The 16,031-nt window shown below is 29.7% G+C and overlaps 1 protein-coding gene across 1 annotated transcript in view; it reads right to left on the bottom strand.

Annotated features, from left to right (window-relative positions):
- The window catches only part of LOC148299654 (zonadhesin-like), a gene marked incomplete at its 5' end in the record, with an annotated part of 30,896 nt that extends 15,080 nt beyond the window's left edge, over positions 1-15,816 (bottom strand). The window contains 7 exons of the mRNA XM_088275843.1: positions 556-726; positions 2,718-2,888; positions 3,793-3,987; positions 5,495-5,668; positions 10,096-10,332; positions 13,847-14,020; positions 15,613-15,816. Of these exons, the coding sequence (XP_088131969.1) occupies positions 556-726; positions 2,718-2,888; positions 3,793-3,987; positions 5,495-5,668; positions 10,096-10,332; positions 13,847-14,020; positions 15,613-15,816 (1,326 nt within the window). The remainder of the gene's footprint in view (positions 1-555; positions 727-2,717; positions 2,889-3,792; positions 3,988-5,494; positions 5,669-10,095; positions 10,333-13,846; positions 14,021-15,612) is intronic.
- Positions 15,817-16,031: the final 215 nt, after the last annotated feature.

Raw genomic sequence — 16,031 nt, 5'->3', positions numbered from 1 at the left:
AAAACACTAATTTGTGACTACCGGTTTCGGAATAATCATTCCATCATCAGGTTATCAAAATGAAATTGTTACAGACTGACAATTATACAAAAATAACCAACTAAATTTTACATCAAGTCCACTTTTAAAAATATTCCCATTGTGTTTCGTTTGTTTTCTACTTGTTCTCACATATCCTGGCTTGCAGGCGCATCCACTGAAGCATGCGGCTGCACAAGAAGGATTTTTTGTTTCGCAACTTGGTACACAAGGTTTGCATTCATAGAACTGCTCATTAGCTTTACACACAGGTGCTGAAAAATAAATTCCATCTCATTGCATATTGAAAAAAATATTTTTGTATAAATGTCGGGCCGTAACATTTTTATTTGAATGACCTGACGATGGAGTGAATGATGATGGTAGTCAAGGATTAGTGTTTTTTTTAAGAGGTATTACACAAATTGAATGATAAATGATATGGTGAGTGATATATTACCATACTCACAAAGTTAACAATGCTTTTAAGATACAAAATAAAAATAATAAAATTGGTTATTTGTTAAATGAACTCACGGCACTGTTTCTCCAGGATGCAAGCATTATTTGAGTCACTTGTTCTCACATATCCTGGCTTGCAGGCGCATCCACTTAAGCATGCGGCGACACAAACAGGATTTTTTGTTTCGCAACTTGGAACACAAGGTTTGCAGTCATAGAACTGCTCATTAGCTTTACACACAGGTGCTGAAAAATTAATTCCATCTCATTGCATATTGAATGATAATTTTGGGGAGAAGATATTGTCTAATATTATCTGACCAGGAGTCTACTCGCGTAACGGTCTCATTCTGATATTAAGAATACCCCTATACAGGTATACATAGAGCACAGCTCTCAAAATTACACTTTTTGTGTGCTACATCCAGAAGGGTGAATTAAATATTCCATTTCTTCTTTTTTCTTGATGCCTCAACTCTGATAAAGGCATTTGACGTTTATACAAAACTTTACTGATTAAAGTAATCGAAGAGAGGGACCACCGACCAGATTTCAAGTATGTAATAAATAATAAATTGATTTCGAGATTTACTTGCATAATATATTTTTCATTTAACAATTTGCAGTACTCACCATTAAGACGTTAAGATTTAAAAGCAGCATCACAAGCAATTCACATCTCACAAAAAATCTTGATCCATCTTGGTGAAAATACATTATTTACAAATTATGTTTTCTTCGATGACGTAAGATCGTAAATAGTATAATGAAATTATTTTCTGCGTTAAAAAAGCAATAATCCTGTTCAAAGCATCTGTGTATTTAAATTTGCATTTATTTAAAGTAAGCACAATCATTTCATTATCACTAATTCAGGTGCATTTTTCAAAAAGCATTTCAACCACAATTAGTTAGTATAAAATCACATAAATGAAGACACACTGTGATACCTTGACACTGTGAAGTACCCTAACGTAGCGAGTTTTTCAACATATGAGCAGTAAATCCATCAACTTTGTATTTAAATTAGGACCTTAAATTTGAGTGAGTTTCATTGCATAGATTTTTTATTTTCCACCATTTACCATTCTTATTTTGCAGCCTGTGGACCACAAGCTAATGTCTGATATTTTTAAAAATGTTTCAGAAAGAATATGTTGCATGCTCCGTAAAGTTAATGTAGTAAGTTTAATCCTCATCTGCCTGTCCTGAAGTTGGGTTAATCCAGAACATGGAAGGATCGGAATTCAAGTGGTGGTGATCGTGGGGATTTTACTTCCGGAAAAAAGCATGGTCTTGGAAATGGATGAGAGATGCGAACCCCCTCATCAAGGAAAAATAAACTGAAAGCGGATGAGATAAAGGAACCACAGTCGCTGCAAAATATATACATTTTGTAAGAAATTGGTACCACGAAGAGCTAGATGTGGAGGATGCTATCTCTACAAGGGTAATCTGGGTATCTGTAAAGGTTTGTATTGAAAGGTTCAAGAAAAATCCTAGTCAAAAAAGTCTGGGTATCCAAGAAAAAGTCGCAAATGGTCGTGCGTCGGAGTGATTTTATGATATTTATCAAATTGATCATTTTCAAAATACAGAATACAATTGTGTTTTTTTTAATAATATGAAAAAAATGGAAATAGTGTATGTTGTATTAAGTTTTATAATAAAACATATTTATTACTACGAATGAATGTAATAAAAAAACTACAAATATAAAAATTAATATTTTAAAAATAAGTAAAATGGAATTATTGGAATTGATGGATCAATGCAATGCAATTAAAATGTCAAAAAGTTTCGATAAAAAAATATTTTGATATGATTCTAATTCCAATTTGAGATAACTGCTCTGTTAAAGATCGAATAGGTCAAGGTATCATTGTACATTGTTTTAAAAAAAAGTCACACATTTACAAACAATACATTAATAACACAAATATTTGTTATATTTACAAACAGTTTTTATAACATACTAAATCAGGCATAATTTTTAGGAACTGGACGAAAAATTGTTCGATTAGATACGATAAATAATTAATACATTGGGTACACAACATACATGATAAAAGATGCATTACAATATGCAAGGCAATGCAACAATCTTATGAAGACAGCAAAGAAAAATATTTCACCAATGTATTAACTCTCTTACTCATGCATGTTGCGTTGCATAATGTTTATGCAGCTAAGTAAATTTACGATGATAAATCATAAAATCTACACTTAGGACTCACGACACTCATTCTTGGGAATGCACTTTCCAGCACTGCTCTTGACGTATCCTTTCTTGCAAGTACATTTCTTGGTGAAGCACGGAGAGTTGCACGCGGGGTCAATAGATCCGTCACAAGTCTTAGAACATGGTGCGGAGCAGTCTGAAAGCTCAGTGTTAGGATCCTTGCAACCTGAAACATATAAAGCTTTTATAACATGTCATGAAAAGTAAGAAAAAAATGAAAATAGTTACATATTTCCAATCATTACTTTTATATGACAAAATATGTTACAAACGTTTCCTGCAAAAACAACATTTTCTTTTGTTTTTTTCCACGAAAACTCCATGAATTTTTCAATATTTTTAAACCCTTATTATGTTTGGAGCGTCTACCTAACTACGCCAAACGCCTGTCAATATGTTGCTGGATACCTGTTGCATTAGTGTTGAAGATGGAATTTTCGCTTTTACTACATTATTGAGGCGGAATATGGATAGAGCATGTTAGAATAATTTTATCAGTAAAAAAAAGGCACGTATGTCTGGAGATAGATGGATATAAAAGATGCTTGACTGGAGGCCTAGAATAGGACGCAGAAACGTGGGTAGGCCCCAAACAAGATGGTCCAATAACATTAAGCAAGTGGCTGGCCTGCACTGGAAGAGAGTCGCGTCCAAGAGATAAATGTGAAAGTCAAGAGGGAGACCTTTGTTCAATAATAGACGCAAGAAGAAGGCTGATTTTTGTATTAATTTTAAATCAAACACAGATTTTGTGAGTCTACTAAGTTGTATTTTATTAACACAAACACATAAAATTTTATATAACGACAATTGTTTCGCCTTGTTAGGGCATTATCAAACGAGTGTTGAGAATGTTAATAATGTTGTTGATAATGCCCTAATAAGGAGAAACAATTGTCACAATATATATTTTTTATGTTAATAAAATTTTGTTAATAAAATACAACTTAGTAGACTCAAAACAATTGTGTTTGATATAAAATTAATACATAAATTAAAATGGAGTTCTACAAATTAAACGCCAAATCAATAAATAAATTAGAAGGCTTATGTAAATTGGTTGTACTCACACAGTTGAGGATCCACGCATTGGCCGTCAATCCTAGCTAATCCAGCCAAGCATTCGCATCTTGGTTCGCACACAGGTTCGGGTGGTGGAGGGACACATGGCTCAATGATCCCCTCTAAAAGCCTTTCGCAAGTCAGGTCGAAAGTGCAGTGACCGGGGCAAGAGTTGAATACCTCATTATTGTTGCACTTTGGAGCTGAAATCATAAGAAACATCCAGATTCACAGAATTTTAATCTTAAATCATATTTAACTATGTATTTTTTTTCCACTGATTGATTCAGTAGTCAATTTGTGGTAGTATCTTTTCATTTTTAATTGAAGGTTTACTTGGTAAATACCAATTTAAAAAAAAATCTATTGTGACATGTGTTTTATGCATTCCGCACCTTTTTCTAACACCGTACAGTTTGGTACCAGCTCGACTGAAATAAACTTTGTTTCAAGGTGGTTTTTTGCCCCTTAATATATTTGAATGGTTTATATAACAATTTGATAACGTAGAAAACCTAAATATTTTCTATATGAAAAGCCATAAACTACAAAATTTTAAAACAAAAGAAATTTATAAAAATATAAATAGTAATAAATCCATAAATAACATTATGACATTGACTAAAGCCTCCCCGCGTTGTCTTTGTTCCCAACGACAAAAAAATAAGAAACAGCTACCACACCCTTTTCAACCTTTAAGGTCCAAAAACACAACTCTAAAATTTATAATTAACGTCTTATACGGTGTTTGAAAATGATAGGGAATGCGTCGAAACACGTGTGATAATAGATTTAAAGAAATAGATGTATTTACCAAATAAATCTTAAATTAAAAATTGATAATTTTTTTGTTGATCAATAACCAAGCAAAATACTGTGAAGTTATTTTAAAATAAATTAAGGCATTCAATACTCAACTGATTTATTTTTTATGTCTCGATGCGAAGTTCAACTGATTGATTGTGATGAGAATGTGTATGTATTACGTACATTATTGATTTATCGGATAAATTGACATTAAGAGTGATTACAAATAAATATATGTCCATGGAAGCCAAACTGGTGGTTTTAAACGGAATGCTGGTACCGATACTGATGTATGGAACTGGTAAAGTAAGGATGCAAGCAGAGTGAAAGTCGTTGATTTCAACGCATTTGCGTTCATTCAGACGAATGTGTGGAAAATCGTTGAATGAAAGAATTGAAAGTGAAAATATTAAGATGAAACGAATGTTAGGCTTAAGAAGGGATAATTAAAAAGATTGAGAAAACTTCTTAAAGGTGGTATGGATATAAAGAGGAAATGAATAACGAGATAATGACAAAAAAAAATCTTTTGTAAATGTTAAAAGAAGATCAGAACGAGTATGGCAAAAAAAGACTTGGCACCAAGATCAATCACAACCTAAAATCTTGTGCTGTCAAAAGTCTACGCAATCGGATGGCGTGTATGACCAGATATATGGATGTGAAGGAAGCTAAGAGTATACGTCAGGACAGAAGAGTGTGGCGTAACATCCTCTCTGTATACCCCTGAAGAAAACGGCATGATGGTAGTATTAGTAGTATTAAAAATTAAATAGTATATATTACAATAATAAAATCCTGTAGACGACTGTATGTATGCGCTGACGAAATACAATAATTTAAATATTTAGTTAAATATGTAGGAATAATACAATTTAAAACGTAATTTGATTATTTTCTTACGGCATTGACTAAGTTCTATGCATTTTCCATCTACATCCTTGACGAATCCTGCTTTACACTGACAGCCCGTCCTCTTGCAATTCGCGTCACATGGTAAAAATTCAGGATTATCACATGTTCCTCCGGGGCATGGATTTGGACAGGATACCATTTCAGCATTAGGATCTTCACAGCCTTTTAAATTGTATTTAAAAAATAAACGAAAGGTAGTTAAATTTAAAACATTTTTTAAGTACGTGTTTGATTAAATAATAATATTTAATTGATCTTAATTGAGTTTGATATCTTATATACCAAATTTATAAATGAATATTATTATTTATTTTACTTTTATTTTTTATTTTATTTTTTTATTATTTATGTTATTCTGTTTTAATATGAACAAGATGACAAAGGGTTTATTCGAGTTATCATACTCAGAATCAAATTATGTTTTTCAATATATGTGTATTATCTATAAAACATATAATGTATTTTTAAAAATATAATGCGTAAGCAGATAGATCCGAAAAAATAAGTGAACTAGTTTTACTTCGTAAGCATTTCAATTATCAAAGAAAAATTATGTATGTTCATCAGTTCGAAAAATGAAATGGCCAATTTATTTTCTCGAATACTGGAAGTGGCGAATATCCCCTTGCATTTGAGATTTATTGCTCATATGCGATTTTTTATGGTCACGAGTTGTTGCCAATAAAGTTTTGAATGAGGTAATCTTTGTCCACCTCCGTAGTGTAATGGTCAGCACGCTCGGCTACCGTTCTGGAGGTCCCGGGTTCGATTCCCAAGGGGGGGAAATAAATATGTGATTTTTTCACCGTAATATTTATTCAATATTACCCTGGACTGGTACCTGAAGCGGAGGGCTGATCACCTTTCCTTCATGTGTAAACGATCAAGATAACACTGCGTTTATATGACGCAGTGCCCTATGCACCATTGGGGTGCTGATAAGGGTTTTATTATTATTATTATTAATCTTCTGACATCCGTTTCGTTTTCGTTGATCGTGGAATTTCCTCCTAAATAATGTCCGGCATTACTTCAGCTAATTGTGCACCATACGACTGGGTGCATTTAGAAATTTAATATCCCTTTTCAGTAGATATGCTTCGCAACAATAAATCTTGGCTCAAAATCAAATTCTCACCAAAATCCATAAATTGTCAAAAATATCTAATTTTTATATTTGAATTTCTTATCTTCGTATTTCGTTGAATAAATTGTCCCTTTTGAATAAATATTTTGTTCCTCGTGCTTTTATTTCCAGCATTTATTTTTCTTCTATGGTTGCACCAATTTTAAGTTCGAATAATGCCATTTGCAATGTAGACAAGAGCTTTCCGAGTTATTTAAATAGTTTGAGACTAAATATCGCTAGGTTTGATGCAATATGGTTGCTCGCGTGAATTCTCGTTAAGTAAAAATATGACGAGCGGTACTCGTGAATGAACTTACAAACGTCAACGTGAACACAGTCGTCGTTTACCCTCACAAAGTCCCCTTTGCATTCACACCTTGCTTCACATACATAGTTATCGGGAGGAGGAGTGCACATAGGTAAAATATTTTCCAATATCATCCAACACGTCATATCGAATGAACAGTAATCAGTACAGGGATTCCATACTTCGTTCAACTTACACTTTTTTTCTAAAATTCATAAAAAATCCATAAATAATAATCGACTTACAATGTAATTTTATATTTTATATTTTAGTTATTATACAGACCTGAATGATGGAAGTTTAGCTTCTGAAACATGTAGTCTATAATTAAACTCAAGTGGTAAAAAACGAAGTGTTTTCTTTAATTAATGTAATGGTTTCATTGTTTTACATAAATATATTTAAAAGCGCTCTTCAGAAGTCAATAGAATCATTGTTAAACAAAAATGAGGTAACGTTGACTTTATAATATAAACAGTGAAAAAGAAATGGTGTTGAGAAAAAATCAAAAACGCATTCGTTTTGATAAATCTTTCCACAATCTCATTTTCCTCAATCAAATCACAGCGAAGCGCCCTTTAGCTTTAGGAAATATTTTACGAAAATGGCGCTTTGTAAATTATCCAGAATTATTTTGGTTAAAAATAACCAATAAATAAAAATATTTATAATAAATAAAAATATTTATTTTCCGATTGAATGATATGAGTTCTAAATCAAAAAATAAATACATAATACAGGTAATAGAGTAAATGTGCAGGTATTTAATTTTTTTCAGAAAATATTACGCTACATTTATTGAACAGCACGATATATTGAAGATAATTTTATTATTTATTAATTTGGTATTGTCGTTGTAGACGATTTAAATAATGATTTAAATATTTAAAAAAAAACTTGTTTGAGACCAATTTAGAATTTTTTCATGTAATCAATAATTAAAAAACTAATAATAGATAATTTTGGTTTTCATATTATTTTTTGACATCTCATCAAACTTTTTTTTCATAACTTTGATTTTTTGCAAAATTATGCCAACTTTAATGAATTGTGGTAAATCCTTAATTTGATCATTTATTGAGTGCAATTGTGGTCCAAATTACGGAGTTTATAGATAAAAGTATAGGTAGTATCGTTTTCTAATACATCGAGAAAAAAAGTTTCGTAAGATACTGTTTTTTTTTTTAATTATTACATTTAGAATTACATACTGCACACATAAAACAGTTATGTTTTGTGAAATACAATTCATAAAAATCTCTATTTTGAACATTTATAGTATTCAATTTGTGCTTCATTGTAATATATTTTAGAGAAATAAAATTACTTGGTTTTTTAATCCAATCACATTTTTATTAAAAACCAACTAGTTTCAGCCACAACCTGTTGCCCTCTTCAGGGTTTGTTTTAAAATAAAACAGGTTTGTAAAACAGGATATTGCCGAAACAAGTTGGTTTTTAATAAAAATGCGAGTGGATCAAAAAAAAAATCATTTTATTTCTCCAAAACATAAAATCTCATTTAAATTTACATACAAATTGTTTGTCATGATAAAACGTTGCAAAATATAATTTTAAATGCGGTCACAAAAATTATATATATATATATATATATATATATATATATATATATATATATATATATATATATATATATATATATATATATATATATATATATATATATATATATATATATATATATATATATATATATATATATATATATATATATATATAAATAAACATAAGTATCATCACTGGTAAGTTCGTGAAAATGATATTGCGAACAAACTTTTCTCGAAGTAGAAAATTTATCGAATCGTGAGAGTTGAAAGATTGTATAACCTAGAAAGCTAGAAAATATTTTTTGTGTTAGTTTTCAATAATATAAAATGTAATATATAAGAAAATTTAGCATACCTCAATCGATTGCTGTGGATTATTATAACGCATTACATTATATTTTTTAACTTTTACTTTCAAGTATTATAAAATTGTAATAGTCATATATTATTTCTATCGAGTTTAGTTCAAAAGTTATATATGTTTGGATTAAATAACAGATGAAGTTATAAAGTTCTCACTATTCGATATGTACAAACATACAAATATACAAACATTCAAGACCAAAGTTTACATACATGTACTTGAGATAGAAATAGTATTTTAAATTGAAACTTACGACATTCCGTTGCAAGTATGCACTTGCCATTGTCATCATTAACGTATCCTTTCTTACATTGACAGCCTATTTCTTTACAGACAGTGGGACATTTTTCAAATTCAAACTGTTTGCAGGTCCGACCAGGACAAGGATTAGGACATGTGACAAGTTCAGCGTTTGGATCTGTGCAACCTTAATGGCGTAGAAATTTATGAGTGATTATTATTTATTTTAATTTAAATTATTTTTTTCGAATTTCTTATTAAAATTAAAAATACATTAATGTATTATTATTACTCTTTTAAAAGTTCATCAACTGCTTTAAAATTTTGGACCAACATTGCATTTAAACACGCGTGTGTGTTTATTAATATAATATATATTTATATATTTATTTATATATATATATATATATATATATATATATATATATATATATATATATATATATATATATATATATATATATATATATATATATATATATATATATATATATATATATATATATATATAAACTTGTAACATGTGAACGGTACTTTATTCATGTTTTTTTACTGAATGGCAGCGCCATCTATTAAAATTAACAGCAAAATATGATGTTATTAAGTATTTTTTATGTTTTCGACTGCATATCTGTTTCATAGATTTTTAAAATATTTTCGTTGCTTTACAAGCATTGTGAATTATTATGTTTTGCTTAATTTTGGGAATTTGCCAAAAAAAAATGTGAAAAAGTACGTATTAGAAATGTGTGTTTTCTATTTTATTTCTTTCCCATAAAGCCAGATTGAGCCACATTAATGCTAGGCCTAAGGTAGCTTATTTTATGTATTATTATTAATTTTCTGACATTCGATGAAGAAACCAAACAATTACGTTATTAAAAATGTTAAACAATTATTGAAGAAATATTAAAACATTGTAAGTTTTATAAGACGTGTGTAAAATATCAAAAATGAGGCATTTTTTATTGATTAACTTACATTTTTCCGGTTGCACACACTTCCGATTAATACGAACAAACCCTTCTTTACAAAAACATCGAGGTTTACAAGAGAAATCTATAGGCTGAACTGGGCAACTTATTTTTACGTTGTCTAGTAGCATTTGACAAGTTTTATCGTGAGCGCAAAACTTAGGACAAGGATCCCACTTTTCATTAATAGAACATCTTTTGGCCGCTGAAAATGTAAGGAAAATAGCAAAATCACAGTATGTTTTAACAATTTTATTTTAGTAGGGATGGTAATATATTTTTCTAATCTTTTTATATTATTCAAAATTTTTTTTAAAGTAAACAATATATTAAAAAAAAAATTCTATATTCGTCGGTAACGTTCAAACTAATATTAAAGTAGAATTTATCTAGAATTTGTTAACAAATATTTGGATACATCCAATATATTGTAAATAAAAAATACTCAAAGGTTTCAAATTATCTCATCCATAAAACACTGCGAGATTATTTAATTCTTTTATATTTTTACGGTTTTTATTTTATCGCTTTGATACGATAAACATTTGTATATTTTGTATTATTCAATACAAATCGTCATTGGTTCTGATACATAATACAGGGTGGCGCAAAACTAGTCACCCTATCGGAAGATGTAATCATTTTTGCAAATGGTGTCGTACGTCAATCATACTTAATATTTGTGAACAAACAGCTGCAGTATACATAAAAATACAAAAATTATCATCCAATTTTGTTTATAAATAACTTTTTTTGTTGATTAATAAAAACGATTTTTAGCAATAGAAATCTTTACTGTTACATTTTTTGGTTAGGTGGAAAACATCCATCAAGTGGCTGCCACCAGTGTTGATACACATTTGTGCCAGTTTTATCAGTTTGTTTGTATACATACTGCAGTTGTGTAGTTTACAAATTTCAAATATGATTGACGTACGACGCAACTGCAAAAATTATATCATCTTCCGATATTGTGATTAATTTTGTGCCAACCTGTATTTGCGCTAGCGCGAACACGTTTTTAACTCAAGGCTATCATAACGCTTCAAATGATCGCTCATCAATATTACAAACACGTTAGTTTGTTTTGACGGTTTTGTCAAAACCGCGCTCTCAATAAAACGGTTTACTTTTTGACAAAAAAATCCGTGTACTGAAAATATTTGTGTACTGTGATTTCTTGTATATTGGTATACGTGAGATCATCTTAATTTCCGATATTGAATTGAATTAACTTATTAACCATTTCGCCGCTTTTTCGCAGGGGTAGGCATAGAGAATAGAAAGCCACACTACTTTCATAATTGAAAATCCGATTTTTCAAATTCTTGAAACTTCAAGATATACTTATCAAATTTGGAACACAGTGATCGACTTCACTAGAACTTCACAAGAGACGTCTATGGTGGGATGGGGAAAGCTTTTTATGAAGCCGAAACTCTTTCAATTGTATGTGAGGTTAGAATCCAAGATAATATTCACATACCTGAGAAACGCTAGAAAATATTATTTTAATTTTTATTTTAGCTTATAAATTGACCAGTTGCAGTCCAAATACTGTACTTGTTCACAAATCTGGATTATCTCCAATTAGGAGTATTTTTTTATATTTTTTCTTGACATCCCACCATAGATAGATGTAAATTGGAGATAATCTAGATTTGTAAAGAAGTATTTGGACACACTCAAATTTGTGTTATATTTCACAAATATTGTATGCGAAATTATCAGCCTGTTCCATATTTTCCCCATTTACTACTTATTTAATTCACCCATCTAAATGTCAGATGGTTCTAATTTTGGTAATTATGCATATTAAAATGTACCTATCCGGACGAGCTAATATCACCGCAATTAAGAGCATTGCGAATCTAACTGATACCAAATGCTTATTGCCTGCGTAATTTGCCCATATTACTAATATACCAATGCTATTCAAAAAATATTCTGCGTGAATTTGTCGCACTGTGTGGTGAGTTCGGACTCGATAACGTCACATTAGGTCAGTTTAACTATCGATTTTCTATATATATTGTTCAAATTCGGAACATAGTGCTTGAATCACTAGAATTTCACTAGAAACATCCAAAGTGAGATAAAATAAACATTTTGTTGGGCAGAAACTTTTTCATTTGAATGTGATTATAATTCAGGATTTGGTTGTAAAATATGTATTTAATGAAAAGAAATCGATAAGTTTATCCTTACTCAGATAGTGCATAAGGCACCGCAACGGATCAACGAGGTGTGCAATAATCTTGTTAGTAAATTATATAAATGCCAGGTAATTAGTCCTACTCTGAAAATTCTTGACAAAAACAAAAGTGGAATATATTGAGAGATGCAATGTAAGTGAAAGTAGTCAGGATGAAGGACATTACTTCTAAACGGGAAGGGAAATTGAGGAAAATGAGAATAGCGGCAATGACTTGGGTATTCGATGTTGCATACCCATATTTGCACAGCTGTTTGAAAGTATTGATAAATCTACAAAAAGGAAAAAAGTTCCACGAAAATTTGGATTTCTTAAAAATTTATTGTAGGTATATAAATTGTAAAACAGACTTAGACAATTAAAGGTTCACCTGAAATAAAATAAAAGACTTTTAATACATTTTTTTAAATATAAAAATTAAACATTGGTGATAGGGTGATAGTTTCAAAAACCATGTTTGTGATTTATGAAGAAAAAAACTTATGTCAATATGATACGTCTACCAATTTGGGGTCACTGCAATACGATCAAAATATTTTTCGAGTAAAAATTCATCAAAATCATTTTGGGGGTTTTTGTAACTAACATCCTTGTTTTACACGGTTGAATATTGTAATCACTGTAGTACTTACATAATTTAATAATACATTATAAAATTCAATTCAATTCAATTCAAATTCAATTCAAATCTTTGATTCTTTGTCGCTGGTTAAAATATAAATAAGTAAACACCTGTCTAAACGTCTTTGGACGAGTCAATAAATTGACATGTTATTTATGTTTTTGAAACTTGCACACGAATACAAATATGTCAACCATGTTTACACGACTGGTATTTTACAATATTTCACTCTAAAATACCAATATATGAACACAAATATTTATATAAACTAGTCATTTAAGACGCATTTCTTATTTTGATCAATAAATAACACCATTTAAAAATATGCTGAACTAAAAAACTACCTCCAAAAAATGGAATTAAAACATCTAATACTCTAATTTAAAAATCTTTGAATATTCGGACGTCGGTGATGTTTAAGTGGTTCCATGAATTCAAATCAAACCATTGATTTACTTATTTTACTTTTATTTCGTACGAAAACCTATTAAATAATATATTTACTACGGTGATGACAAAAAAGGAACATATATTATGTAACCATTTAACGACATATCATGTATTTTAGAAATAAGATAAAATCAATTAAGAATAACGTACGAAGCTAATGTAAGTAAAATCCAGTTTGGTGGTTCTATGCCTGATTGAAAAGTAAATCTAAGTAAAGCCATTTGCTTAAATAATTATTTTCTAAAAGTCAATGAATTTGCAAAACATTTTGAAAACATTTTTCAACTATATTTGAAAAACTCATTGCACTTTAATTAAGATAGACGTATTTTAATGCTAAGCGGTTATTTATTTCAGCAAATTAAAGCATTATTTCTTTAAAACAATTAATTAAAAAGCCTTAAAATTGCCATAAAACATCACAAAAGTCAAGTATTCACAGGTAAAGGGTTATTATTATTGTTTACATACGGCATTGTGAAAGAAGGATGCATTTTCCATTCACGTCCTTGACGTATCCTTTTTTACACTGACATCCCCGGATTTTGCAAGGAGCTTTGCAGTCTGCAAACTTTGGAGATTCACAGGTGCCTCCAGGACACGGGTTGGGACAAGAAACGACTTCCGCATTAGGATCACTACAACCTTTTAAATAAAATTGTGTTAGGTAAGGTTCGACAAGGTAAGGTTAGGTTAGTTAAGGCAATGTAAGGTTAGATTATGATAGGTTAAGTTGCGAAAACCTCGCGTTAAAAGGAAGTTTCATATATAATATCTTATTAATGATTAATAAAAAAAAGTATATTTTCTTGAAAGGAAATTTTGAAGTTAAATAAAAGCTTTAAATGATCATTGAAATATCAAGCAGTTTTTTGTGTATATACATAAAAAGCGATATATGGAATGCATGAAATATTTCTTACACGAGTTAGAAAAAAGTATGTTTAGAAGTAATGTTATGTTTGTTAATAGAATACAATTTTGTAGATAAGTAACAATTTCAATGTTTTACTGCTTATTACATAAAATCATCAAAAATATTGGTAAAACAACTTTTCTTTTAAAAAACAATGAAAAATTTCTCACATCAGTTAAAAAATATTAAGGTTAGATATAATGTTATATATGAGTGTTAAATATAATTTCTGACATGAATAATGATTTCAACCTTTAACTGATTATTAAAATCTTAAAAAAATACGTGAACAACTTCTCTGTTAGAACCTTAGTATATATTCCGCACTATAAAAAGAATAAGAATAAAAAAATATAAATCAATTATTATCTCATTTCAATAATTTAATATCAATTTACTTTAAACATGACGTCGTGATATGGTCCTTGAATATTTGGTTGAGCCTTCGATTCCCACTCATTTGTAATTTATCCTATTGAAAAATAAATCACAACGACAAAAGTTGCTTTTCTATCTCACACACACTCGGTATGTTAAGACGCGCTCTTCTGTGTGTAATATCGAGATAATTTTAGTTTTACAGCCTCCGAGAGAATCTCTAACGATTTTATCATTTTTCTTCATACCACCGCCATCTATATTATGTTTACCATACCAACTAACCCCACCCCTAATTTAAAGTATCAAAGTTAGCGTGATGATGGAATACTAGCATAAACAAAAAAAAATCGGATTGTTTTTGTATTTAAAAAAATTAATTTTCTACGGATTATAATATAATAAATTACACGGGGAAAAAGTCAGTATATTTTGTATATTAAAAGCATTGTTAACTTTGTGGTGATGTGACACTCTTCTTATCATTCATCGTTCACTTTTTGTAATTCCACTTTAAAAAACACTAATTCGTGACTATCGGTTTCAAAGTAATCACTCCATCACCAGGTCATTCAATAAGTTTATGTAAATGACCTGATGATGCAATGATTATTCCAAAACAGGGAGTCACGAATTAGTGTTTATTAAAGTGGTATTACACAAAGTGAACGATGAACAATAAGGATGATGTTAAAAAGTCAGTTATTTCCAATTTATAGAATAAAATAACAACTTTGTAATTTTTTCTACATGAATTTTATTTGACCAGCAACCGAGTTTTGTGGTAATCCACATCATCAGACTGGTTGCTGGTCAAATAAAACACGTATGGAAAAATTACAAAGTTGTTATTTTATTCTTTCAAATGCAGTTCCACTTAGAAATATGAGTACAAAACTGAAATTTAATTCAGAATTTAAATTTAGTTTAAATACAGTCTTACATTCTGATGGTTTGATGCAGTCTCCTCCTGTTATCTGTCTGATGAATCCAGCACTACATTCGCACCTAGGCGTACATGTTCTAGTTTCAATGTTTGGGTCACACGCAGCTTGTATTCCTTCAAGGTAAGTGCCACACGTCTCTTCGGGGGGACATTTCGGAGGGCACGCGTTGTATAGTTGGTTCTTAGCACAAGTGAACTTGGCTTAGAGTTTGAAAAATAATACATTTGATTGAATGGATGACGAGCATATATATATATATATATATATATATATATATATATATATATATATATATATATATATACATATATATATATATATATATATATATATATATATATATATATATATATATATATATATATATATATATATATATATATATATATATATATATATATATATATATATATAT

This window comes from Brachycentrus maculatus, unplaced genomic scaffold (genome assembly GCF_059751285.1).
Source record: "Brachycentrus maculatus isolate JH-2025_06_01 unplaced genomic scaffold, ASM5975128v1 h1tg001012l, whole genome shotgun sequence".
Taxonomy (NCBI): domain Eukaryota; kingdom Metazoa; phylum Arthropoda; class Insecta; order Trichoptera; family Brachycentridae; genus Brachycentrus; species Brachycentrus maculatus.
The sequence above is the reverse complement of the archived record's forward strand: the minus strand, read 5'-3'. Positions and strand labels throughout refer to the sequence as shown.